The sequence below is a fragment of the Saccostrea echinata genome, unplaced genomic scaffold (assembly GCF_033153115.1).
Source record: "Saccostrea echinata isolate AGI-Se365-2 ecotype Australia unplaced genomic scaffold, CSIRO_AGI_Sech_v1 ptg000175l, whole genome shotgun sequence".
NCBI lineage: Eukaryota > Metazoa > Mollusca > Bivalvia > Ostreida > Ostreidae > Saccostrea > Saccostrea echinata.
The window spans coordinates 1-23838 of NW_026889924.1; the positions used below are offsets into that span (position 1 = coordinate 1).

The window sequence follows — 23838 nt, forward strand, 5'->3', positions numbered from 1 at the left end:
TATCGGTATGTACGGGTACTTCCTGGGGATCGGCCGGTACTGTCGGCGTGGCTCTTATGGGCGTGGCAGCCGGTCTGGACATTTCTCCAGCGGCAGCCGCAGGTGCGGTCGTCTCTGGCGCTTACTTCGGGGACAAGATCTCGCCGCTTTCTGACTCGACGAACTTTGCTCCAGTGGTCTCAGGTACCACATTGTACGAACATATCCAGCATATGCTCTACACGACCTTGCCGGGTTTCGTCATCGCTGCGGCGGTCTTTTTCTTTGCTGGTCAAAGTGCCGGTGCAGCAGGCATCAGCGAACCGGAAAAAGTGGCTGAAATCCTGGCGGGCCTTGAGAGTCTGTATAACCTGAACATCGTTCTTGTGATCCCGCCGGTCATGATTCTCTGGGGGGCACTGACGAAAAAACCTGTCCTGCCTTTGATGCTGGCCGCTTCGGCTATTGCTGCTGCAATCGGCATCTTGCTGCAGGGGTTCTCGCTAAAACAAAGCTTCCAGGCTTATGTAGACGGCTTTCACCTGGAGATGTTTGAAGCGAACGGCCGTGAAGTATCGGGCATCGTTCCTGATGTAGCGAAACTGCTGAACCGCGGCGGTTTGTTCTCAATGATGAGCACCGTTCTGCTGGTATTCTGCGCATTCTCTTCTGCCGGCATCTTAAGCCTGACCGGTGCCCTGAATGTCGTACCTGGCCGCTTCCTGCACCTGATTCATTCAACGGGTCAACTGATTGCCTCAACCGTAATCGCGACTGTCATCGTTGTGTGTACGACCTTAGACGGCAAACTTGCTCTATTGATTCCCGGGGAACTATTCCAGAACGCCTACAGAAAAATGGGGCTGGATACGAAGAACTTGTCCCGTACGATCGAAGATGCGGGCACGGTCATCGAACCTCTTGTTCCGTGGACTGCGGCGGGGCTCTACATGGCCGGTACGTTGGGCGTTGCGACTCTTGATTATCTACCGTGGGCGATCCAGTGCTATACCGGCGTTATCTTCGCCCTGATTTACGGATTTACCGGTTTTGGCATCGCGAAAGCAAAGCCGGAACAAAATAAGGAGTAGAATATGACTTTTGAAGAATTTCTGGATTTTCAACAGAGTCTGTCCTACCAGAGAAGCAGCAGGCTGGATCGGGTCCATATCGGTCTGGTCCAGCTGAGCACCGACTGCAGTCTGGAAATGGATTGGGCTAAGCTGTCCGGGACGCAGGCTGCGGTTTTCAGTTCCCGGGTGTATTATTCGAGCTACCTGACACCGGAGGAGCTCCGGCAGATCGCAGCCGGCATTCCGGCCTCGGCAAAGCTGATCGCCCAGGACCTGCCGATGGATGTGATGGTTTTCGGCTGTACTTCCGCTTCAATTGTAATCGGAGAAGAGGAGGTCGCCAGACTGTTGACAGAAGATCATCCGGGTATTCCGGCGACGAATCCCTGGTCGGCTGCGAAAGCTTCTTTTTCGCATTTCAATGCGAAGAAAATCGCCGTCTTCAGCCCCTACACACCAGAGGTCAATTACGCGCTGCATCAGCAGCTGAGCGCCTCGGGCTTTGATGTCGTGCGGCTGGGCAGTCTGGGGATTGAGCGGGATACCGAGATTACGTTTGTATCGTACGATTCGGTCCGGACCGGATTGGAAACGCTCCTGAAGGGGTCCGATGCCGAGCTGGTCTTCCTGTCCTGTACGAATTTACGGGTTCTCGATCATCTTGCAGATATTGAAGAGGAATTTGGTATTCCGGCGGTCTGCAGCAATGCCGCGATGTTCTGGCATGCGATGGAACTGGCCGGCAGACCTGCCTCCTGTCCCGGCTATGGACGCTTGCTCAGTCAGGGATAATGGCACAGGAGAGAAGATCATGACTTTACTTGAAGAGATGACGGGATGGCGGCAGCAGATCCACCGGCAGCCCGAGTTCGGTTTTGAAGAAAAAGAAACTTCGGCTTTTGTCGCGTCGAAACTGGCCGGGTACGGGCTGGAAGTCCACACCGGCATCGGCAGAACCGGAGTGCTCGGCATCCTGAAAAAGGGAAGCGGGAGCGCTTCGATCGGCCTGAGAGCGGATATGGATGCGCTGAAAATCAAGGAGCAGAACCGTTTTGCCCATGTTTCCCAGCGGGACGGACTGATGCATGCCTGCGGGCACGACGGACACACGACGATGCTGCTGGGGGCGGCCTCTGAACTGGCGCGAGAGGGAAATTTTAACGGGACGGTCTATTTCATTTTCCAGCCGGCCGAGGAGCATGGACTGGGAGCAAAAGCGATGATTGCCGACGGTCTGTTTGAGCGCTGGCAGATGGATGAGATCTATGCGATGCACAACTTACCGGGCCTGCCGGCAGGAAGCTTTTGCGACGAGATCCGGCTCGATCATGGCCAGTGAGAGCAGTTTTTCGATTGAGATTCTGGCTTCGGGAGGGCATGCGGCTCTGCCCCATATGGGAACGGATCCGATTGTCGTCGGTGCCCAGGTGATTCTGGCACTGCAACAGATTGTCTCCCGGAACCTGAGTGCGATCGATGAGCCGGCCGTCGTCTCTGTTACCGAAGTTACAACGAATGGAACGGTCAATGTGATTCCCTCCAGCATGAAAATCAAAGGGGATACCCGCAGCTTCACCGATGCCGCACTGCAGAAGATCGAAAAGGCGATGGAGCGGATTGTTGCCGGGCAGTGTGCGGCAGCCGGGGTCAAGTACCAGTATGAATTCCGGAACACGTTTATCTCAACGATCAACGCCGAGGGTCCTGCGCAAAATGCGGTCCGGGCGGCGGCTGCGGTGGCGGGGGCAGAGAACGTCAACGGCAACTGCCAGCCTTTTACCATCAGTGAAGATTTCGCATTTCTGTTACGCGAAAAACCCGGATGTTATATCCTGATCGGCAATGGAGAGGGGCGGCCGGCTCTGCATAATCCGCATTACGATTTTAATGATGCTATCCTGGAACAGGGCATCCGGTACTGGAAAACACTGGTAGAACAACAGTTATCTGTATAAAAGGAAAGAGGAGTATGCAAATTATCACAGGGCAACTGACTCATTTTGTCAATCCTTTGGCCCGGCGGGACAACGTTTATTCGGAGCAGCAGAGAAAGATTCTGGATATTGACAAGTCTCACGAGGCGATAGAGACGATCCGTTTATGGCCGGGTTACAGCGTGACACCGCTCTACAGTCTCAACTCAATGGCACGGGATGCGGATATCGGGAAGCTCTGGTACAAAGATGAGTCCAGACGCTTTGACCTGAAAAGCTTTAAAGCCCTGGGCGGAGCGTATGCCGTGATCAGACAGCTGCAGAAGGCATTGGAGCAAAAGCTCGGCAAAACTCCCGATACCAGGGAGATCCTGGCTGGGAAATGGAGAAAAGAAATCCAGGAAATTACGGTGAGCTGCGCTACAGACGGCAATCACGGCCGTTCTGTAGCCTGGGGGGCCCGCTTATTCGGCTGCTCTGCTGTGATCTATATTCACAGGGATGTCTCCGAGGGACGCAAAGAATGTATGGAATCCTTCGGGGCCAGGGTCATCAGAATTGAAGGGAATTATGATGATTCGGTAAAAATGGCCGATGCCGAAGCAAAAGCGAACGGCTATATTATTGTTTCTGACACGTCTTATCCCGGGTATACCGAGATCCCGAAAGATGTAGCTTTGGGCTATACAGCAATGCTCTCAGAGCTGGTGGACCAGCTGGGAGGAGAGATTCCAACCCATGTTTTTGTGCAGGGCGGAGTAGGGGGCCTGGCTTCAACAGTCTGTGGCTATTTCTGGCAGCTCTGGGGAAACGAACGGCCCCGTTTCTCGGTCGTCGAACCGGAGCAGGCCAATTGTCTCCAGCAGAGTGCAAGAGCAGGGGAGCCAGTCCGTGTTGAAGGTTCCCTGACGACATTGATGGCGGGCCTGGCCTGCGGGGAAGTTTCCATCCTCGCCTGGGAAATCCTCAAAAACGGCAGCGATGATTTTATGACGGTCAGCGAAGATACCGTTCCGGCGACGATGAGGCTGTTAGCGCAGGGATACAGAAATGATCCGGCAATAGAAGCGGGAGAGTCGGCAGTGCCGGGCCTTGCCGCAGCCCTGTTGGCCCGGGCTGATCAGGAAATCGCCCGAAAAATGCAGCTGGATTCTTCCAGTAAGATTCTGCTCATCGGCACAGAGGGCGCGACCGATCCGGAGCTCTACCAGAAGCTGGTCGATATTGACAGCGAAATATAGAGATTCTTATTACTGCGGAATTTCAGCTCTTTCCTGGCCCCCCACCCTGCCAGTGAAAACCAGTGCCCGGGCTGTGTGCCGCAGCACACAGCCCGGGCACTGGCTATCGCCAGACCATTACCAGCGGAACTCTGACACAATCAACCGCAAAGCCGGTGATTTTTCACGGTTGTCTGAGAGTGGATTTCTGGCCAGAAACTTTACGGCGGGCCGACCCGCTCAGGTGGTCACAATATTCACCAGCCGCCCCGGCACCACGATCTCCTTGCGCAGCGTTCTGCCGTTAAGCTGCTCCTGGACTTTCGGGTCGGAGCGGGCGGCAGCCAGCAACTCTTCCCTGCTGGCTGTCGCAGCCAGCAGGGCCCTGGAACGCAGCTTGCCGTTGACCTGAAACACAATCTCCCTCTTGTCTTCCCGACACAGAGCCTCATCCCAGTCAGGCCAGGTTTCAAAAGCCAGGGAGCCCAGGATTCCGGAAGTGTCCGGCTGCTCCCGTCGCTCCCGTCGCTCAAAATGCAGCACTCCCTGCCACAGTTCCTCACCCAGGTGCGGTGCATAGGGACTGAGCAGCAGGACAAAGGGCCGCCAGATTTCCAGCAGGCAGAATTCCAGTGCCAGCAGGCGATTGCTCAAAATCATCAGCTGGGAAATTGCCGTATTGAATTCCAGGTTTGCGGTGTCCTGGCTGACCTTTCTGATGGTCTGGTGCAGCAGGCGGCGCAGTTCTCCGGCCTGTGCTGCGTCCAGCAGGCTGGCCAGGGCTCCTCCGCGCAGCGGCTTCTGAGAGATGGCCCACACGCGGTTCAAAAATCGGTGGATGCCCGCCAGACCACCGGTATTCCAGGGTTTGACCATCTGCAATGGCCCATAAACATTTCATAGAGGCGCAGAGTATCCGTGCCGTACTCGGCAATCACATCGTCCGGATTGATAATATTGCCCCGGCTTTTGGACATCTTCTCGGCCTGGGAACGCACTCTGATTTCGGGCTGCTCTTTCAGTACAAAGTCACTGCCCTTTCTGGTGACCTGCTCTTCACTGAGCCTGACGGCCTGCACCGGTCGGCCCTCCCTGTCCTGTAACCGGCTCTCGTGGGCCGCAGGGTCTGCCAGCTCCCCGGGGCTCAGCCACTGCCCATCTTCCTGACGGTAGCCGGTGTACTCCAGTTCGCCCAGGATTCATGCCCTGGTTGACCAGGCGCTGGAACGGTTCTTTGTGCCGCACCAGGCCCAGGTCGTAGAGCACCTTGTGCCAGAAGCGGGCGTAGAGCAGGTGCAGCACCGCATGCTCGGCCCCGCCGACATACAGGTCCACCGGCATCCAGTACTGCTCTGCGGCGGGGTTGACAAAATGCTGCGCATCGTGCGGGCTCAGATAGCGCAGATAGTACCAGCAGGAACCGGCCCACTGCGGCATGGTGTTAGTCTCACGGCGGGCCGGGCTGCCACAGCGGGGACAGGCACAGCGCACCCAGTCTTCGATGGCAGCCAGCGGCGATTCACCGCTGGCTGTGGGCTGATAGCTGGCCACAGCGGGCAGGAGCAGGGGCAGCTGCTCTTCGGGCAGGGGCACAACGCCACAGTCCGGGCAATGTACGATCGGAATCGGCTCGCCCCAGTAGCGCTGGCGGCTGAATAACCAGTCGCGTAGTCTGTACTGCACTGTCTTCTTTCCCAGACCGCGCTGTTCCAGAATTTCAAGCGCCCTGGCGATGGCCTCCCGTTTACCCAGAGCATTCAGCTCACCGGAATTGATGTGTGGGCCATCTCCGGTAAAGGCCTGCTGCTCAATATCACCACCCTCCAGCACGGGAACGATGGGCAGTGCAAACTTGCGGGCAAAGTCCCAGTCGCGCTGATCGTGGGCGGGAACGGCCATAATCGCCCCGGTGCCGTAAGAAATCAGAATATAATCGGCAATCCAGATCGGAATCGGTTCTCCTGTCAGTGGATTGAGCGCAAAAGAGCCGCTGAACACACCACTTTTATCCCTGGCCAGATCGGTGCGTTCCAGGTCAGACTTGTGGGCCACCGCCGCGAGGTACTGCTCGACCGCTGCTTTCTGAGCGGCCGTGGTCAGCCCGGCCAGCCAGGGGTGTTCGGGCGCAATTACCATATAAGTGGCACCGTAGAGTGTGTCGGGACGGGTAGTAAAGACCTTCAGTTTTTTACTGCTGTCTGCGGCCAGCGGAAAATCGACCTCCGCGCCTTCGCTGCGGCCAATCCAGTTCTCCTGCATGGCTTTGATGGAATGGGGCCAGTCCAGCAGTTCCAGATCCTGAAGCAGGCGCTCGGCATACCCGGTGATCCTCAGCAGCCACTGACGCAGCCTGCGCCGCTCAACCGGACTGCCGCAACGCTCGCAGCACCCGGCCCCCACTTCCTCGTTTGCCAGCCCGGTTTTGCAGGAGGGACACCAGTTAATCGGCGCTTCACTCTCGTAAGCCAGGCCTTTGTGGAACAGCTGAAGAAAAATCCACTGCGTCCACCGGTAATAATCCGGATCGCTGGTGCTGAGCTCCCGGCTCCAGTCATAGCTCAGGCCCAGCGAGCGGATCTGGCTGCGGAAGCGGTCAATATTCTGCCTGGTGGTAAGCTGCGGATGCGTCCCGGTCTGGATGGCATAGTTCTCGGCTGGTAGACCAAATGAATCAAAGCCCATTGGATGCAGCACGTTATAGCCATTCATCCGCAGGTACCGGGAATAAATATCGGTAGCAGTGTATCCTTCAGGGTGCCCTACGTGCAGGCCGCTGCCCGAAGGATACGGGAACATATCCAGCACATAACGGCGCTTTTCGACCGGGAAATCCGGATCTTCGCGCACTTCAAAGGTCCGGTTTTCCTGCCAGTACTGCTGCCAGCGGGGTTCAATTTCATGAAAAGGGTAACGTGCCATGGTAGGAATCCTTCGTAGCTGCCTGTTGCATGCATATACAGGAGCGCCTAATATAGTAGTCATGGTATAAAATGCCAACACCGGAGCAGCTGCCGAAGGCTAAGAACTGCTGACGATGCGGCTGAGCAGGTTTGCGCAGGTCTCTTGCGCCTGTTGTTTCAGTTCGCATTCCCATACGGTAATGACATTCCAGCCCAGTTCCCTCAGCTGCTTTTCCTTTGCTGTATCACGAGCCACGGTATCTGAAAATTTCTGCTGCCAGAATTCTATTCTGGATTTCGGGGTATAAGCAAATTTACAATTCCTGTGACGATGCCAGAAGCAGCCGTTAACGAAAATCACGGTCTGGTAACGCGGCAGGACAATATCCGGGCGACCCGGCAGCCCGGGTACATGCAACCGGAAGCGAAAGCCTGCTCTATGGAGCATGGATCGCAGCAGGAGCTCCGGTTTCGTATCCTTTCCTTTGATCCGGGACATATTCCAGCTTCTGTGTCCCTTATTGATTCTGTCCGCCACTGGTCACAAATTTCCGTATCACCGGCAACCTTCCGCTATCCGGCCGCTCTTTTCCTCTTGCTTATTTTGCCGGAAAAACCTTGAAAGCAGTTGAGAGAGAGCTCTGCACGGGCCAGTATATCCGTCCTGTTCCATATCGAAAATACATCCTGCACAATCCTTCCCCTGTTCTGCACGCGGCAGATACCCTGCGCACACAGAGCACCGGTGGCAGGCTCAACAGGCTCTGAACCTGAGTAATTCTGCTTGACAGGCAGCTGGAAGCAGACCACAATAACTCTCATAACCTGGCCCGTTGAAGGGCGCAGAGCATAACCGGGCAGCTGCTGTCTGGTGTGAGGAGACTTCTTATGGCAGAAGTGATTTTAAAGGATATCACCAAGGTCTACGATGGGAATGTGACTGCGGTCGAGAAAATCAAATATCCAGATTAATGACAAGGAATTTGTCGTTCTGGTAGGCCCTTCGGGTTGTGGTAAAACTACCACTCTGCGCATGATCGCCGGGCTGGAAGAAATTACCGGTGGCGATTTACTGATCGATGGCAAGCGGGTCAACGATGTACAGCCCAAAGATCGCGATATCGCGATGGTCTTCCAGAATTACGCGCTCTACCCGCACATGTCCGTCTACGACAACATGGCTTTCGGCCTGAAAATCCGCAAATTCGCCAGGGACGAAATTGAACGGCGTGTACAGGAAGCCGCCGGGATTCTGCACCTCCAAGAGTTGCTGGGCCGCAAACCCAAAGCCCTTTCCGGCGGCCAGCGCCAGCGCGTGGCCCTGGGCCGCGCGATTGTGCGCCATCCCAAAGTGTTCCTGTTTGATGAACCTTTATCCAACCTGGATGCCAAACTGCGCGTGCAGATGCGTACGGAAATCTCGGCTCTGCACAACCGCCTGCAGGCAACCATGATTTACGTGACCCATGACCAGATCGAAGCCATGACCATGGGGGACAAAATCGTGATCCTGAAGGATGGTCGCATCCAGCAGATCGGGAGCCCGATGGAACTGTACAACATGCCATGCAACCGCTTTGTGGCTGCTTTTATCGGCTCGCCGCCGATGAACATTGTGTCGGCCAGGGTACTGGAAGAAGATGGCAGACTGATCGTTGATGAAGGCGGTCTGCGCTCCGAGGTACCAGCAGCCGCCCTCGAAAAACTGCGCGCTTACAAAGGAAAAGAAGTGCTGGTCGGCCTGAGGCCCGAAGATGTCAAACACGGTGGAGCTGCCGATCACGGCAGTATCCGTGCCAGGGCTGAGGTGATTGAACCACTGGGTGCCGAAACCCATGTCTACCTGAGCACCGCCGGGAATCATCAGTTTATCGTCCGTCTGGAGCCATCAGCTCAGCTTGCGGTTGGTGACGAAATCGTCTGCACGCCGGTACAGGATAAACTGCACTTTTTTGACATGGAGACGGAATTGTCTCTGCTCAATGGTGATAAGGCTCCACAGCAGGACTGAAAATTGCAGCACTGCCGGCCAGTACAGGGAAACAGCAGTGGTACTGCTGTTTCCCTGTACTGGCCGGCAGTGCTGTCGAACCAGAGCTGCCGGGACAAAAATCCCGGTTACTCCTCCAGCGTGGTCAAAGCAGTTCTGTCACAATAATCAGATGTTTTTAAATAATATTCCAGCAACAGGATATGAATTACGGGAAAATCTGTATGTAAGTATTCTTTCATCCTGTATATGAATCCAATCTGCAAAGAAGAAAATCAGCTGCATCAGATCGGCTCTATGCAGTACAACTGGTCAGTACGGAAATATTTCCATACTATCTGCTTCTATGTTCCTGTAAACTGAAGAGTGAAATTTTCTTTACAGAATGGTCTGCAGCTGTCCTCGTAGAGAGCAGGTCTTTCCACAGCAGCAGATATCTGTGAGCCGCCATCACGATCAATAATGCGGATTGCAGAATTACTCAGCATCCTGTTCTCCATGTTGATTCAGCTGGAGTTCTTCCCCGCTGAGGAAATCCTGGAATATAATCCGGCCATCCGTTGTTTTACGTATCGCGATTGAGAAACAACGGACCAGATAATCAGTACAACCAACAATACAGAGATGGGCCTTGTAATAAATACAAAGAGATCACCACCTGATGCCAGCAGAGAACGCCGCAGATTGGTATCGACCAGAGGCCCGAGTATGATCCCTAAAATCAGTGGAGCAGCGGGAATATCTAATTGATAAAAAACAATACCCAGCAGGCCGAAGGCCATCATGATATACACATCAAAGATATTCAGACCGATCGCATACGCTCCCATGACAGATAAGGCGGCCACCACCGGCATCAGAAAAATGGCCGGGACTCTGAGTATTCTGACCATTAATGAAGAGAGTAAGGTACCAGAAACAAACAGCCCAATAGTGGCCCAGAACAGCATAGCCGTAATTTCATAAATAAAACCCGGGAACTCAAAATTCAGCACAGGCCCCGGCCGGATACCATGCAGATACATGGCCCCCAGCAGCACGGCAGCAGGAGGGCTGCCAGGTACTGCCAGTGTCAGCAGAGGAATAATAGAACCGCCAATACAGGCATTATTGGCTGTTTCAGAGGCAATAATGCCTTCATATGAGCCATGACCAAATTTCTCCTGTTCTTTACTGGCCCGTTTGGCCCGATCATAAGAAATCCAGGAAGCAATATCCTCTCCTACTCCGGGAATAGAGCCGACTCCCACACCCAGAAGGCCGGAACGGATAATATTCTGTTTATTTCTGCCAATAATTCTGAATACCTCAGCCATACCCGTATGTTTGCGCTCTACACCCGTAATCTGAGCTTTCCCACTGCTACTCAGCATAAAACCACTTGCGGAATACTGAAGATTCCAATCATTGCGGGTATAAATGGAATTCCACCCAGCAGCTCCGGCAGATACACAAAACGCTGGTAGCCATAGATTTCTTCAATTCCCACAGTAGAAATCAACAGACCCAGCAAGCCGGAAATCCAACCCTTAAGCGGGTCACTGCCCGAAGTTAAAGAACCACAAAGCACAATACCTGACACACCCAGCAGAAAAAACTCGGGAGAAGCAAACATCGTTTCTGCAATATGACTGAGCAGAGGAGCAAAACTGATCAAAGAGATAATCCCGATTAAAGTACCCAGCATGGACGCAATACGGGTAGTAATCAGAGCCGTTTTCGCCTCCCCCCGCACAGCCAGAGGAAACCCGTCCAGAGCTGTAGCAGCCGAAGCTCCTGTACCAGGTATATTGAGCAGAATCGCACTGACAGAGCCACCAGAAACAGCCCCCACATAAATCCCGATTAATACCGGTATCGCAAGAGAGCGATCCATGTCAAAGGTCAGGCTTGAGAGCAGCGCAATCCCCATAGTGGCAGTGAGGCCGGGCAATGCGCCGATAATAATACCTCCGCTCACACTGGCCGCAATCAGAAGCATCACATCGTAACGAAGCATTGCAGAAATTTCTGTGAAAAGATGAATGATAATCATAAGAAACCTGAACTATGGCAGTATGACTGACATAACTTTACTGAAGAATATTCCGATAACCAGTGACACGAGAATCGCAGTAAGAAGATAATACAGATACGATTTCACATGAATTCTCTGCTGATTTTTCGATAAATATCCGGCACTGAACATCGTGATAAATATAAACAGAGATGTCGCTATATAATAGGAAATCCGACCCAGCAGGATGATATATAATACGATAACAGATATTAATATCATTATTTTCCCTGATGGATAAAAAAATCCTGTATATGAATCCTGTTTACTTAATATACGAAATAAATGCACAGTATTTTTTTTAAAAAGGTATGGAAAAATCAGCAGAAATAAAAGTACAGAAACAGATAAAGGAAATAATCCCGGGTTCATATACCATTCGACCACAGGATTATCCATTGATTCCAGAAATACCAGAACAGACTGTTCTATAAAGAATACAGATAAAAATATCAGTAAAATATTCCAAAGGTATTCCAGGATATTTTTATGCATATCTTCTCCTGACAGCTTTACATTAATTACTAAGAAAACTCGAATCTTCAGGACGAAGAATACCAAAACTTTCAGGATTATGAGGAGCCACACCTTTATCGTAGAGAATCCATGAAAACAGCCTGACCATTGCCCGATTATAATTCTCTGCCTCCATACCTGTTTTGCCAATCAGGCCAAAATCGCGCTCCCGGGAAAACTCCTGCATGGATGCGGAAGCTATCGCGTTCTCAAATGCAGTCCGGAACACGGCCTGCACTTCCGGTGGCGTATCTTTTCTCATGGCCAGGATAATGGCCTGGCTGGCCTCCGGCATATCAGCCAGCTCCGGGACAAACCTGGTAGCAGAAGGAACCCCGGGATAGCCGGGAACGTCTAAATCATCGGGCTCAATAACAGCAAGCGGTCTCAGTTTTTTTGCCGCCAAGTACCCGGACTGCTCTCCAACACCGGTGAGGACTACATCCACTTCTCCGTTCAATGCCGCCAGAATGGATGGATTAGAACTATTATAAGGTATAAATCTATACGAAAAACCAGCATACCGACTGAATAAAGTCATTTTGATATCCCAGATCGTCCCCGGACTGGAATTGGCAACCGCAATTTCCCCCGGATTTTCTCTGCCTGCGTCAATCAGATCCTGAAGATTTCTGTACGGCGAATCGGCCGGCACAGAGATTACACTGGGGTAGAGCCGACTATACATGTACTCCACGCTTCTATTGGCTGGTCAAAAACACCCATTACATTAAAAGGATACATCCCCTCCGAAAAAACAAGCACATGATACCCATCAGCGGGAGAGCGAAATACCCGCGACGCAGCTGCACCACCTGCTGCACCGGGAACGTTTGACACAATAATTTTTGTTCCCAGTTCTGTTTCCATCGCCGCAGCCATCGCCCGGGCTGTCAGATCGGAGAGCCCACCGGCAGAGCTTCCCACAATAAAATTAATATTTTGCCGGGGATACTGCTCACTGCTGCCGGATTCACCCATTGCCGCCAGTACAAAGTAGCTCCCGCCGCCCCGCAAGCCTCCCGGGACGATCGAAAACAAAAACATCAGAAGCAGAATCCTTCTGAACAGAATCTTCCTGATTTCAGCCGTATTCATGATACATGACCTCCATTATGTAACATACTGATTATCCAACCGCATACATTCACTGCAATTCTGTTATCAGAAAACAACCGGATCGCAGTACCTGAAAAATGAATCATATCCTCACTGAAAACACCGCATTATTTCCGGTATTTTTCCATTTTCTGCCTGTCTGTCTTCTGCCCACCAGCCTCCCGGCCTCCTTTAAACGTACATGGAACTTATTATGAAAATGCGGAACAGCAATCCCTCCGGAGCCATCATGTCCTGCTGCGCCATGTCGGGTATCTCCGCTGCCACAGGGCACCTGTCACCAGCAGCAGGGAGCTGCTCTGAGCACCGCCAGGCAGCTATGCTAAACCAAAAACCTCCTTTGCAAGCAGACGACGGTTTTCCAGAAATTTTTCCGGTACCAGATCCAGCTGCTGAACTTCATTTAACGCGTGAAGCTTCTGGACAATCGCATCCGTAACGGCACAGTTATCAGCAAAGAATTCCCGCATATCCCAGCGTGTCGGTTGCGCATCGGTAGTCAGAAAATCACGATAGCCCGTTTCCATCAGGTGATATAAAAACTCCGTATACTCCCAGACATGTCTGGTGGCCGAGATATAATCCCAGTCCCAGCGCTTATCGTTATCGTTGATATGCACATAAAAAGGGATCCCCAGACTTTGCAACAAAGCAATTTCTTCACTTGGATTCTGCCTCGCATAAATCGAATGACCAAAGTCAATCGTCACACCCATAGCAGGTGCCGGCAGACCCAGTTTCTGAATGAACAGAGCGGTGCGGGTCGCCGTATCAAAAAAACAGGAGCCTCTGCTTTCACATGGTTTGGGCTCAATAAACAAAGGGAGCTCCGGCCGATATTCCGCAGCAGCACCCAGGCTCTCCGCAAAATAATCCCAGACACGGGCATAAGCGGTCTGAAAAGCAAATTCATAACCATCCCCCAGAGGACAACAGGTCACTTTATCCGCACCAACGGCCAGAGCAAAATCCTTGGCCTCCCGTATCAGCTGTACCGCCCGCTCCCGAGTCTGCCGTCGACTCGAACTCAGCCCACCCTGTAAGAATTCCGGCTCGGCTTTGACATTCACATTGACCGCAGCCACCTCTAACTGATACTGAGTCAGTAATTCTCTGGTTCTTTCCGCTGTTTCCACTTCATACGGATACACAATTTCCACGCCACTCAGAGCGGCTATGGACTGCACTAACGCAAATTTCTGTTCCAGACTGCGCTCTTCATTGTAATACTGGAACCTGTCCCTGGTGCGACCCAGAAAAGCGGTAATCACTGCATGACGAAACATCAGACTCCCCTGAAATCATATTATGTAATTATTGAATTCAATATTATGATTATAGAATTTATACTTCCGGGGATCAATATTTTTTTAGAAAAATTCATGACTTTTTCTGCTCCATTTCCGGGCCGGCAGGAGCGCTCCTGATAATCGCATTGAGCAGAAGCATGTTTCACAATACTATAGGGCCCATGCCTCATGAAATCACGACACAAGAAGCAGATAAGAATCTGTATGTTTATCGGATTCTGCGTGAGCAGATTCTGGTCGGCTCCATCCCGCCCGGAACCAAAATCAAACAGAATGAACTGGCACAGAAACTTGCTGTGAGCCGTACTCCTCTGATCAACGCATTACACAAACTGGAGTCGGACGGGCTGGTAGATAAAGTGCCCAACGTTGGCTTCTTCGTTCATAAGATGAGTATTAAAGAACTGCTGAATGTTTTTGCGCTCTCCGTTGGCCTGCATGTCGCCGTAATGAGCCAGCTGCGCGAAAAAGATATTCAGGATTCAGATGTGGAGGCCCTGAAAGCCACTATGCTCCACTACACGCAGCTGGGGCCAGGCGAGGAAATTGACTCTTATGAATACCAGAAAAGCAACTGCCAGTTCCATGAACGGCTATTGCAGCTGGGCTCCAACCAGCTGATTTCCAGAATCAACGAGCAGTTCCAGGTCTTTAACCGGGTTTCCCTGGGAGGTCTGCTGCGACCACCAGCAGAAACCCTGCCCGAGCATATGGCCATGGTGCAGGCTCTGGAGCAGAGGCAGCTGGATGATTTATGTCTGCTGGCCTGGGAACATGAACGAAAGAGCTGCCAGGTCATCGCCGAATTAATGGAAAAACTGCAAAACCTGAACCTGCAGGTAGACGAGCTGTATGTCTGCGACTTTTTCCCCGCGCCAGCTGCCACTGGCGAGGCGGCTCCCGGCCGGAGTTGAATCCTGCTGACGCAGGGCATCCTGCACAGGAGTCAGAGAGGAGCAGACTCAATTCTGCGACTGACGCGCAGAATGACAAGGAACAACCGGCCCCCGGGTGCGCTGCGTGGACGAACGGGCCGGATATGCGTAGCATGGCGCATATGAATGAACAGACAGACACGGAGAAACAGGGTGGTGAAACCTGGGCCGCAGCCCAGGCCGAAAGCCGGGCTCTGGAAGCAGCACTACAGAATCCGGAGCAGCGTCGGCACTACCGTATGCTGACTGGCGACCGGCCCACCGGTCGTCTGCACATCGGCCATTACTTCGGGTCCCTGCGCAACCGGGTGGCCCTGCAACAGCTGGGACTGGAAACTTTTATCGTCATTGCCGACTACCAGGTACTGACCGACCGCGAGCAGGGCGAACACATTGCCGGCTTCACCCGCGAGTTGTGCCTGGATTACCTGGCCGCCGGTCTGGATCCGGAGAATTACCCGGTCCACATTTTTGTGCACAGCCAGGTGCCGGAGCTGAATCAGCTCTTTGTTCCGTTCCTGAGCCTGGTCAGTCAGCGGGAACTGGAGCGCAATCCCACCACGAAAGATGAATTGCAGCACTCTGCACTGGAACAGCTCACCGCCGCACTGCTGACCTACCCGGTGCATCAGGCCGCAGATATTCTGTTCTGTCACGGCAATGTGGTTCCGGTAGGCAAAGATCAGCTGCCCCACATTGAACTGACGCGCAGCATCGCCCGGCGCTTCAACCAGCGCTACGGCTGCACATATTTTCCGCGCCCCGTTGGTCTCTTGAGCGACACCCCGGCCATTATGGGTCTGGACGGTTCGGCCAAGATGAGCAAGAGCCGGGGCAACAGCATAGAGCTGGCCGCCAGTGCCGACGAAGTGGCACGGAATATCCGGCGTGCCAGAACCGACAGCGAGCGCCTGCTCAGCTATGAGCCCGAACGCAGGCCCGAAGTGGCCAATCTGTTGCAGCTGGCCGCTTTATGCAGTGACTGCCCGCCCGGGCAGCTGGCCCGGCAGCTGGGCACAGGAGGGGCCGGGGCCTTGAAGCGCCTCCTGACGGAACGGCTCAATGCGCACCTGGAGCCGATCCGTCAGCGCCGCCGCGAGCTGGAACAGCATATGGACTATATTGATGAGGTGCTCGCGCGCGGCTGCACCATCGCGCGTGAGCGGGCCGCGCAGACCATGAAGGAAGTACACCAGCTGCTGGGAACCTATGCCGTTTCCTGAAACACAACAGCCCCAGCCCGGTATGTTCTTGAGCGCCGGGCTCCTGCTGGCCGGGGAAGCTCCGGATGCAGCGCAACTTACGCGCTTCCTGCCGCCGCAGCTGTGCGGGAAACTCTACTGGGTCGCTGCGGATGGCGGCTGCCGCCAGAGCGCCTCTTATCCGGCAGAATTATCAGAAGCAATAGTCATACAGGCAATCATCGGCGATTTTGATTCAAGCCCACCGGAAATCCAACGGCAGGCTGCGCGGGGGCAAAGCGCTCACAGCCGCACGGCGGGACAGATGCTCCTGATACCAGCCAGCCAGGCCAAGGATGAGAGCGATCGCAACCTGGCTCTGGAGTATCTGCTCGGCAAGGGCCATCGCAATATCGTGCAGGTGGGTGGAGGGGGGGGGGCGCAGCGACCATTTCCTGGCGATGATCTACGACTACCAGTTGCGCCGCTCAGAATTTCCACCCAGACTGTGGCTGACGGCTTACGAAGCGATTTTCTACCTGAAGGCGGGTGAACAGCTGGGGCTCAGGCTGCGGGAGCGCAGAAACAACGGCAACAACAAGGCCGGCCCGCAGGAAACACCGCTGCTCTCCAGTTTCCCGCTGAGCGCTGACACTGTGCTGCAATCTGCCGGTTTGCGCTGGCCATTACGTACTGTGCGGCTGGCCCAGGGCAAGGGGCCGGCCGCGCTCCCCTACAGCCTGAGTAACTGGACAGACCCACCAGCCTGGCAAGGCGCAGACAGACCGGGCCTCACCATTACAGTAGAGCGCGGGGCTGCCTTAATCTTCCTGCCCTACCCCGGCTTTGATGTGGATGTCTCCTGCCGGCTGTGTGAGCAGTTCATCCCTGGCCCCCCCTGAACGGCCCCTGAAACCCGGCAGAGCGACAGGCCGCCAGAGCCGCCAGAGCCGCCTGGCTGCGCCGTAAGAGGCTCCGGCGCTGTGGAAGGTCCGCACCGGGCGCTGCCAGAACTCTTCAATGCGACGTAGAATCTGTGGTGAGCGGGCAGGACCACCAGTCACATACAACACCTCGCGCCCTGGCCCGAAAACTTCCACACAAGCCTGGTGCAGCTCCTGCAAGGTGCCATCAATAACGGCGGCCAGATTTTTACCGGGCTCCGTATACGGCCGGACCACCTTCTCAATGGCCGGATGCGTTGCCGGGCCGGGCGGGAAACTTTCGTTGAGCAGACGCAGGCACAGCGGCTCCACCGAACCTGGAGGATACTGCGCCAGCAATTCGTCCTGCTGTGCCAGAGAAAGGCCAAGCTGCTCCCGCCAGGCATCCCAGACCAGGGCACCGTTGCTGCGGCAGGCAAACGAAAAGGGCCGGTCCAGGCCGTCATACATGGCATTGGCCCATTCGTGGCAGCCAGATGCCTGGCTCATCAACACAAAACTGCTGCCCAGACTCAGCAGGTCGCCCTGCTGAGCGACTTTGGTCTGGGGGTTGTCGCCGCTGCCCGCCAGCACCAGGCAATCGCGGCGCAGACCGTATTTGCCGAAATACGGGGCCAGGGTCCCGACACACTGCTGCGCCGGGCAGAGTTCCGGCAGTCGGGCGCGCAGGCCTTCCGGCCCTCCTTCCAGTCCTTCGGCCAGGCAGTCCAGCAGGTCTTCCGACCAGCATTTCCGGCGGTAATCCATCAGCGATGTCCCCGCCGCGCTGCCCCAGTCCAGCGGCACGCTGCTCTGAGCGCTCAGCACAGCGGCCAGCCAGGAACTCAGCAGATGAATCCGCACAGACAGACCGTACATGGCGGGTTCCCGCAGCGCCAGCCAGCGCAGCACCAGACCACTGAAGCGCAGCGGCGCGGCCGAGCCGCTCAGCTCCAGTACTCTTTCCTTACCCAGCCTGCCCAGCAGGTGCCCGGCTTCGGCCTGAGTCTGGCTGCACATCCAGATCGGTGCAACGGGGCAGCCGTAGCTCCGGGCAAAGAGTTCCGGCAGACGGGAGCGCTGACTCTGTGGCCGCTGTAATGCCGCACAGCAGTCAGCAAACGAGCGGTTCAACCAGACCTGGCCGTGCTGCTGGGCCGAACAGTTGAGCGCGTCCACAGAAGCCAGTGGCGCACCGGCCGCCTGCATTTTTGCCAGCAGCAGATCCAGGCTTGCCAGGAACATCTGTGGTGGCTGCGCAAAAAAGCCCTCACAGCTCCTGGCGGCTTCCAGCAGACACAGGTTTTGCGGATCCAGCGCATATTTTCCTGCGACATCGCGAAAGGCGATACTCCAGCTGCCACAGGAGCGCAGTTCTGTGTCTTTGTCTGAGTGGCCCGGCAGCTGTTGCAGAATGGTGGCACTAAGACTCTGGGTACTGAGGTCCATTCCAAGTGTATACATCAGGCCCTCCGTACGCTGGCAGGGAAAGCAGGCGGGAAAATCATGACTTTGTCCTGCATCAGGATACCGGACCCGGGACAGAGACCTTGACACCAGATGTGTATCGACATTTTTCCTGCATAAACCGGCTGAACTGCAATGTTATTGAATGGAATAGCCGCCGTCAATAATCAGGTTTTCGCCCTGAATCATATCCGAGGCATTACTGGAAAGAAATAAAATGGCGGCCACCATTTCCTCTGGCTCGGCAAAACGGCTGATGGGCATTTTCCGCTTGAATTCTTCACCCGCTGCACCACTCCAGATGCGCACAGTCATGTCGGTGTTCGTAATGGTCGGGGATACCGCGTTCACGTTGATATTGTACTTCCCCCATTCCAGTGCCATGACCCTGGTGAGGGCAAGCAGCCCCGCCTTGCTGGGACAGTAGGCAACGTGTTGCTCCAGGGCTACTACAGCAGCCTGTGAGGCGATATTCACGATTTTACCCTTTTTCCGTTCGATCATTTCCGGAACAAAGGTCCGGGTCACAAAAAATGGACCGCTTAAATTTGTTGCAATCACAGTATTCCAATCTTCTTCATTAAACGTTTCCGCCGGGCCTACCACACTCGTCCCGGCGTTGTTGATCAGAATATCGATTGGAGGAAAAACGGAGAGGCATTGCTCTTTCGCCCGTGCCAGGCTCTGCATATCCGTTACGTCTGTGACAATTCCCAGGGTCCGGGAACCCGTTTTATTTTCAATATCTCTGGCGACTTCAGCAACCACCGTATTTCTACCCGCTAAAATTACGTTTGCCCCGGCCTGAGCAAACATCAGGCTGGTAGTATAACCGATACCGGTCCTGCCACCGGTAACCAGAACAGTCTGTCCGGAAAAATCATACTGAATGTTAAACTTTTTCATCGAAAACCTCCTGCTGGATTACTTCATAAATTTGAAAGAAATACTGCCTCTTTTTAGAGTATCAAAGTATATTGCACATAATATTACGGCTCCCTTAATGATAAGCTGATAATAAAAAGGAACATTCAGAAGATTCAGGCCATTATTCATCACACCGATAATCAAGGCTCCAAATAAAGAACCCACTATGGTTCCACTACCGCCTGAGAAACTGGTTCCACCTAACACAACAGCTGCAATCGCATCCAGTTCAAAGCCGATTCCCACAGTCGGCTGGCCTGAATACATCCGGGCAGTTAATATAATACCAACCAGAGCTGCGAGAACACTGCTGATCATATAAGCCAGAACTGAAATTTTAACAATTTTAATCCCGGCGTATTCAGCAGCGGTTTTATTGCCACCTACAGCATAAATATATCTTCCAAAAACGGTTTTCTGGAGAAGTACTAAAGTTATAATAAAAATTATTATAAGAATAATAACAGGAAATGGTATAAATCCTAAATATCCATTTCCTATAAAGTTGAAGTTTTTATCCTGTACTCTGATTGGCAAACCCTTTGTATATATGTATGCAACACCGCGGGCGATTGTCATTGTTGCCAGTGTGACAATAAAAGGAGGCATTTTCAGAACTGAGGAAAAAAATCCATTTAATAAACCAAAAGCAGCACCAACCAGTAATCCTGTTACTATTGCAATAACAATTGAATAGCCATCTGCTATCAAACCAGCAGATAATGTACCACTTACAGCCAGAACAGATCCTACAGATAAATCAATCCCACCCATAATAATAACGAAAGTAAGGCCAAAGGCCAGAACAGCGTTGATTGTGACCTGTCGCAGAACATTCAGGATATTACTGACCGTCAGAAAGTCAGGGGTTAATATTACCACCAGAACAGAGAGAACCAGAAACCCGGATATGGCTCCGCCCTGTCCTGACAATGCAATCAGTTTTACACGTCCGTACCAGGTTTTATGCTGGTTCATATTCACCTCTTTTCATAATACAATGCATGATCTTTTCCTGGGTGACCTCGGCCCGTTCCAGTTTTCCTGCCAGTTGCCCCTCAGAAATCACTACCACTCTTGTCGACAGGTTGATAATTTCAGGAAGCTCTGAGGATATGAGTATGATACTGATTCCCTGCTTAATCAAATCAAATAACAGATTATATATTTCAAATTTTGCGCCAACATCAATCCCTCTGGTCGGCTCATCCAGGATTAATATCCTGGGGTCTGTCTTGAGCCATTTGGACAGCACTACTTTCTGCTGGTTTCCTCCACTGAGCGTGGAAACTTTATGTTCGGTTGAGCTGATCCTGATGCGAAGTGCCTGGATATATCTGCGCAATAAAGAACTCGCCAGCTCCCTGTCTCTGAATATTCCTTTAATGATCTTCTTAATGACCAGAATCAGCATATTGGACGATATGCTATCCTCCATAAACAGCCCCTGCTCCTTACGGTTCTCCGGAATCAGGGCAATACCGCATTTGATAGCATCGGCCGGACTTTTAATATTTTTACGCTCTCGTTCCACATATATATCACCTTCATACTTATCTATTCCAAAAATCACATTGGCTATTTCAGTTCGGCCGGAACCCACCAGACCCGCTATCCCTAAAATCTCTCCTCTGCGCAATTCGAGGTTGATATTTTTCAGGTGATTATTGTAAATATTCCGCAGTTCCAGCACATTATCACCAGTACTCTCTATATCGTAATGAAAAGTCTCTTCCAGAGGCCGGCCCACCATCATTGTTATCAGTTCTTTTCTATTCGTCTCACTAACAGCTGCTGTAGATATGTGCTGACCATCTCTCAGTACTGTAACGGTATCGGCAATATCAAATATTTCTTTTATTCTATGCGAAATATAAATAATACTGATGTTCTTTTCTCTCAGCTTTCTGATCATATCCAGCAGTTTAAGAGAATCTTCCTCTGAGATAGAGGCTGTTGGTTCATCCATAACAATGACTTTAGTGTCTATGGATAAGGCCCTGACAATCTCAACCATCTGCTGCTTTGCGATGCTCAGTCCGGAAACAGAACAATCCGGATCTAATGGAAATTGAAATGCTTCAATCAGTTCCCTCGATTTAGAACTTATTTCTTTTTCATTTAAAAATATCCTGGCATTCTCCCGGCCCAGAAAAATATTCCGGGCAACGGATAATTCCGGAATCAGAGAAATTTCCTGATGAACTATACTGATTCCCGAAAGTTGAGACGATTTTATATTATTTAATTCCTGCCTTCTTCCATCCAGATATATTTCTCCGGAATCCGGACTGTGGATACCACCCAGAATTTTGATTAAAGTCGATTTACCCGCACCATTTTCTCCCAGTAAAGCATGTACTTCACCTCTTTTTACTTTGAAGGAAACATTACTCAGAGCCTTTACCCCTGGAAAGGATTTAGTAATATTATGGATTTCCAAAATACAGTCCGTCATATAATTCCCAAAAAGAAAAATAAGAATGGCAGCTGTACTATATAAAAATACAGTACAGCTGTACTGCCAGAATCCTTACTGAACTGGCATGACACATCTTCAATACGGAGTGTAACTTTCTACATTTCCTTTATGGATCCATTCAACCGGAACGACAACCGTATGCTCCACACTCTCACCATTCAGGATTTTATAGGCCTGCTTCATACTTTCGCTGGCAATTCTGGAAGGGAACTGCGCCGCTGTTCCCAGCATCTGCCCTTCCTGAATCGCGTGAATGGCATCTTTGGCACCGTCAACAGAAACGACAGCGACATCGGTCCGGCCCGCACTCTCCAGGGCTGCAATGGCACCCAGACTGGTTGGATCATTGATACCAAAAACACCTTTAATCTCAGGATTCGACTCCAGCATCGCTTCCATCAAGGGAAGGGCGGCCTCTACACTGCCATTGCCATCCAGATCCGCGACCACCTGAATATCCGGATACTGCTCAATCACGCTGAGAAAACCCCTGACACGTTCCTGAACCACTACATTAACAGATAAATTAATAATTCCGATATCGCCGGAGCCGGCCAGAGCCTCTACCAGGTTTTCTCCCGCCTGTACACCAGCCAGAAAATTATCGGAAATAACCTCGGTCTCCACCAGCTCCTGATCAAATACAGAAGTATCAATATTGACCACAGGAATGCCTGCCTGCTGCGCAGCTTCCAGGGCCGGCCGGATCCCTTTCATGTCATACGGACTGATAAATATCAGATCGATTCCAGACTGTATCGCGTCCTCAATTTGCGATATCTGTCTGGTCTGATCCAGTTGAGCATCATAAACGGTAATTCGATCCCCGTTCTCTCTGGCCAGTTCTTTCAGCGTTGCCACCTCTGCGACCCAGAACGGGTTATTCAACGTCATGAAGCTGGCCGCAAATTTTCTGCCTTGCGTACCTCTATTGCAGGAAACCAGAATCGGCAGTAATGCCAATAATAGAATTACACTGAATACTTTTTTCATAAAAACTCCTTCTGCCTGGACCGGCATAGTGAATCAGCGAAATATCCGCTGGTATTGTAACTGGGGGTGGAAAACGGCTCAGAAATCCGGGCTGCCGACAGCACTGGCAGAGCCTGTCTCCAGAACAGGAAACTCCAGCCTCAACACTTTCTCAAAGCATTCTCTGCCAATTTCCACCATAATCAGCGCCTGCTGCCAGCGATCTGTCTCCTCTTTCCATACCCTGTTTTCATCGGGTACCAGATACGCGTAGTAGAGCTCCGGTTCAGGATCTCCGGCGTAAAGAAAAATATTCCGGGATTCTGTTGTTGTCCGGCATCCCGGCTGTTAATAAAGCCCTGAAAACTTTTCTGCCAGAACAGCCGGAAATGCTGCACACAGAGCCTCTGGTCCTCTTTACTATCGACTTTAATCTGTATGTGCCCCGGATTACTGATGCGGGCATGAATAAACCGGATTCTTCTGAACACCGGCTCCAGCCATTCAATTTTTTTATCAAAATCCCCATACGTCATTTCCGAGCCTGTATACCAGTGGCTGAAATCCCCATTCAGCCTCATTTCCGGGAATTTTTCCAGAAGGCGCAGGCAGCGACAGGGATCCTGCAGGAGCGTTGCCCGGTGGATTTCCGGATACACAGGCAGCTGTAATTTTCCCGCGTAGTCCAGGACATTTTCAAACAGGCGAAAGGCCTGCGCATCATTTTCAAAACCGGTACCCACATGAACAGTCAGGGCCGCAATGCCAGCATCACTGGCCCACCGAGCCGGTTCCTCAATATCACCTGGCGCATCAATTCTCTTTCCCGCCTCTCCCGCCACGTATAAACCAGC

At 52.4% G+C, this 23838-nt stretch overlaps 14 protein-coding genes across 14 annotated transcripts; 8 read left to right on the forward strand and 6 right to left on the reverse strand.

Moving 5' to 3' along the window:
* The first annotated feature begins 56 nt into the window (after positions 1-56).
* Positions 57-1070, forward strand: LOC133177581 (uncharacterized Na(+)/H(+) antiporter HI_1107-like). Its single transcript, XM_061312547.1, has one exon. The coding sequence runs from the start codon at positions 57-59 to the stop codon at positions 1068-1070; it is 1014 nt and encodes a 337-aa protein (XP_061168531.1).
* Positions 1071-1073: 3 nt separating this feature from the next.
* LOC133177582 (maleate isomerase-like) lies at positions 1074-1844 on the forward strand. The gene has a single exon (XM_061312548.1). The coding sequence runs from the start codon at positions 1074-1076 to the stop codon at positions 1842-1844; it is 771 nt and encodes a 256-aa protein (XP_061168532.1).
* A 37-nt stretch (positions 1845-1881) lies between these two features.
* Positions 1882-2391, forward strand: LOC133177583 (hippurate hydrolase-like). Its single transcript, XM_061312550.1, has one exon. The coding sequence runs from the start codon at positions 1882-1884 to the stop codon at positions 2389-2391; it is 510 nt and encodes a 169-aa protein (XP_061168534.1).
* Positions 2392-2446: 55 nt separating this feature from the next.
* LOC133177584 (N-acetylcysteine deacetylase-like) lies at positions 2447-3007 on the forward strand. The gene has a single exon (XM_061312551.1). It carries the CDS (start codon positions 2447-2449, stop codon positions 3005-3007), a length of 561 nt encoding a protein of 186 aa, XP_061168535.1.
* A 14-nt stretch (positions 3008-3021) lies between these two features.
* On the forward strand, positions 3022-4227 carry LOC133177585 (diaminopropionate ammonia-lyase-like). Its single transcript, XM_061312552.1, has one exon. The coding sequence runs from the start codon at positions 3022-3024 to the stop codon at positions 4225-4227; it is 1206 nt and encodes a 401-aa protein (XP_061168536.1).
* A 219-nt stretch (positions 4228-4446) lies between these two features.
* LOC133177586 (leucine--tRNA ligase-like) lies at positions 4447-7125 on the reverse strand. Its single transcript, XM_061312553.1, is given in 3 exon segments — positions 4447-5096; positions 5099-5405; positions 5407-7125. Coding segments are annotated over 3 exon segments (2676 nt in total).
* Positions 7126-7224: 99 nt separating this feature from the next.
* LOC133177587 (type II nicking enzyme V.XorIIP-like) lies at positions 7225-7605 on the reverse strand. The gene has a single exon (XM_061312554.1). It carries the CDS (start codon positions 7603-7605, stop codon positions 7225-7227), a length of 381 nt encoding a protein of 126 aa, XP_061168538.1.
* A 534-nt stretch (positions 7606-8139) lies between these two features.
* Positions 8140-9117, forward strand: LOC133177588 (oligosaccharides import ATP-binding protein MsmX-like). The gene has a single exon (XM_061312555.1). It carries the CDS (start codon positions 8140-8142, stop codon positions 9115-9117), a length of 978 nt encoding a protein of 325 aa, XP_061168539.1.
* Positions 9118-9602: 485 nt separating this feature from the next.
* LOC133177589 (uncharacterized protein in TAR-II ttuC' 3'region-like) lies at positions 9603-10412 on the reverse strand. The gene has a single exon (XM_061312557.1). It carries the CDS (start codon positions 10410-10412, stop codon positions 9603-9605), a length of 810 nt encoding a protein of 269 aa, XP_061168541.1.
* A 2692-nt stretch (positions 10413-13104) lies between these two features.
* Positions 13105-14073, reverse strand: LOC133177590 (D-apiose isomerase-like). Its single transcript, XM_061312558.1, has one exon. It carries the CDS (start codon positions 14071-14073, stop codon positions 13105-13107), a length of 969 nt encoding a protein of 322 aa, XP_061168542.1.
* A 185-nt stretch (positions 14074-14258) lies between these two features.
* Positions 14259-15011, forward strand: LOC133177591 (uncharacterized HTH-type transcriptional regulator in the TAR-I ttuE-ttuC' intergenic region-like). Its single transcript, XM_061312559.1, has one exon. It carries the CDS (start codon positions 14259-14261, stop codon positions 15009-15011), a length of 753 nt encoding a protein of 250 aa, XP_061168543.1.
* Positions 15012-15145: 134 nt separating this feature from the next.
* Positions 15146-16255, forward strand: LOC133177592 (tryptophan--tRNA ligase-like). The gene has a single exon (XM_061312560.1). The coding sequence runs from the start codon at positions 15146-15148 to the stop codon at positions 16253-16255; it is 1110 nt and encodes a 369-aa protein (XP_061168544.1).
* A 779-nt stretch (positions 16256-17034) lies between these two features.
* LOC133177593 (uncharacterized) lies at positions 17035-18585 on the reverse strand. Its single transcript, XM_061312561.1, has one exon. It carries the CDS (start codon positions 18583-18585, stop codon positions 17035-17037), a length of 1551 nt encoding a protein of 516 aa, XP_061168545.1.
* Positions 18586-22087: 3502 nt separating this feature from the next.
* On the reverse strand, positions 22088-23032 carry LOC133177594 (ribose import binding protein RbsB-like). The gene has a single exon (XM_061312562.1). It carries the CDS (start codon positions 23030-23032, stop codon positions 22088-22090), a length of 945 nt encoding a protein of 314 aa, XP_061168546.1.
* Positions 23033-23838: the final 806 nt, after the last annotated feature.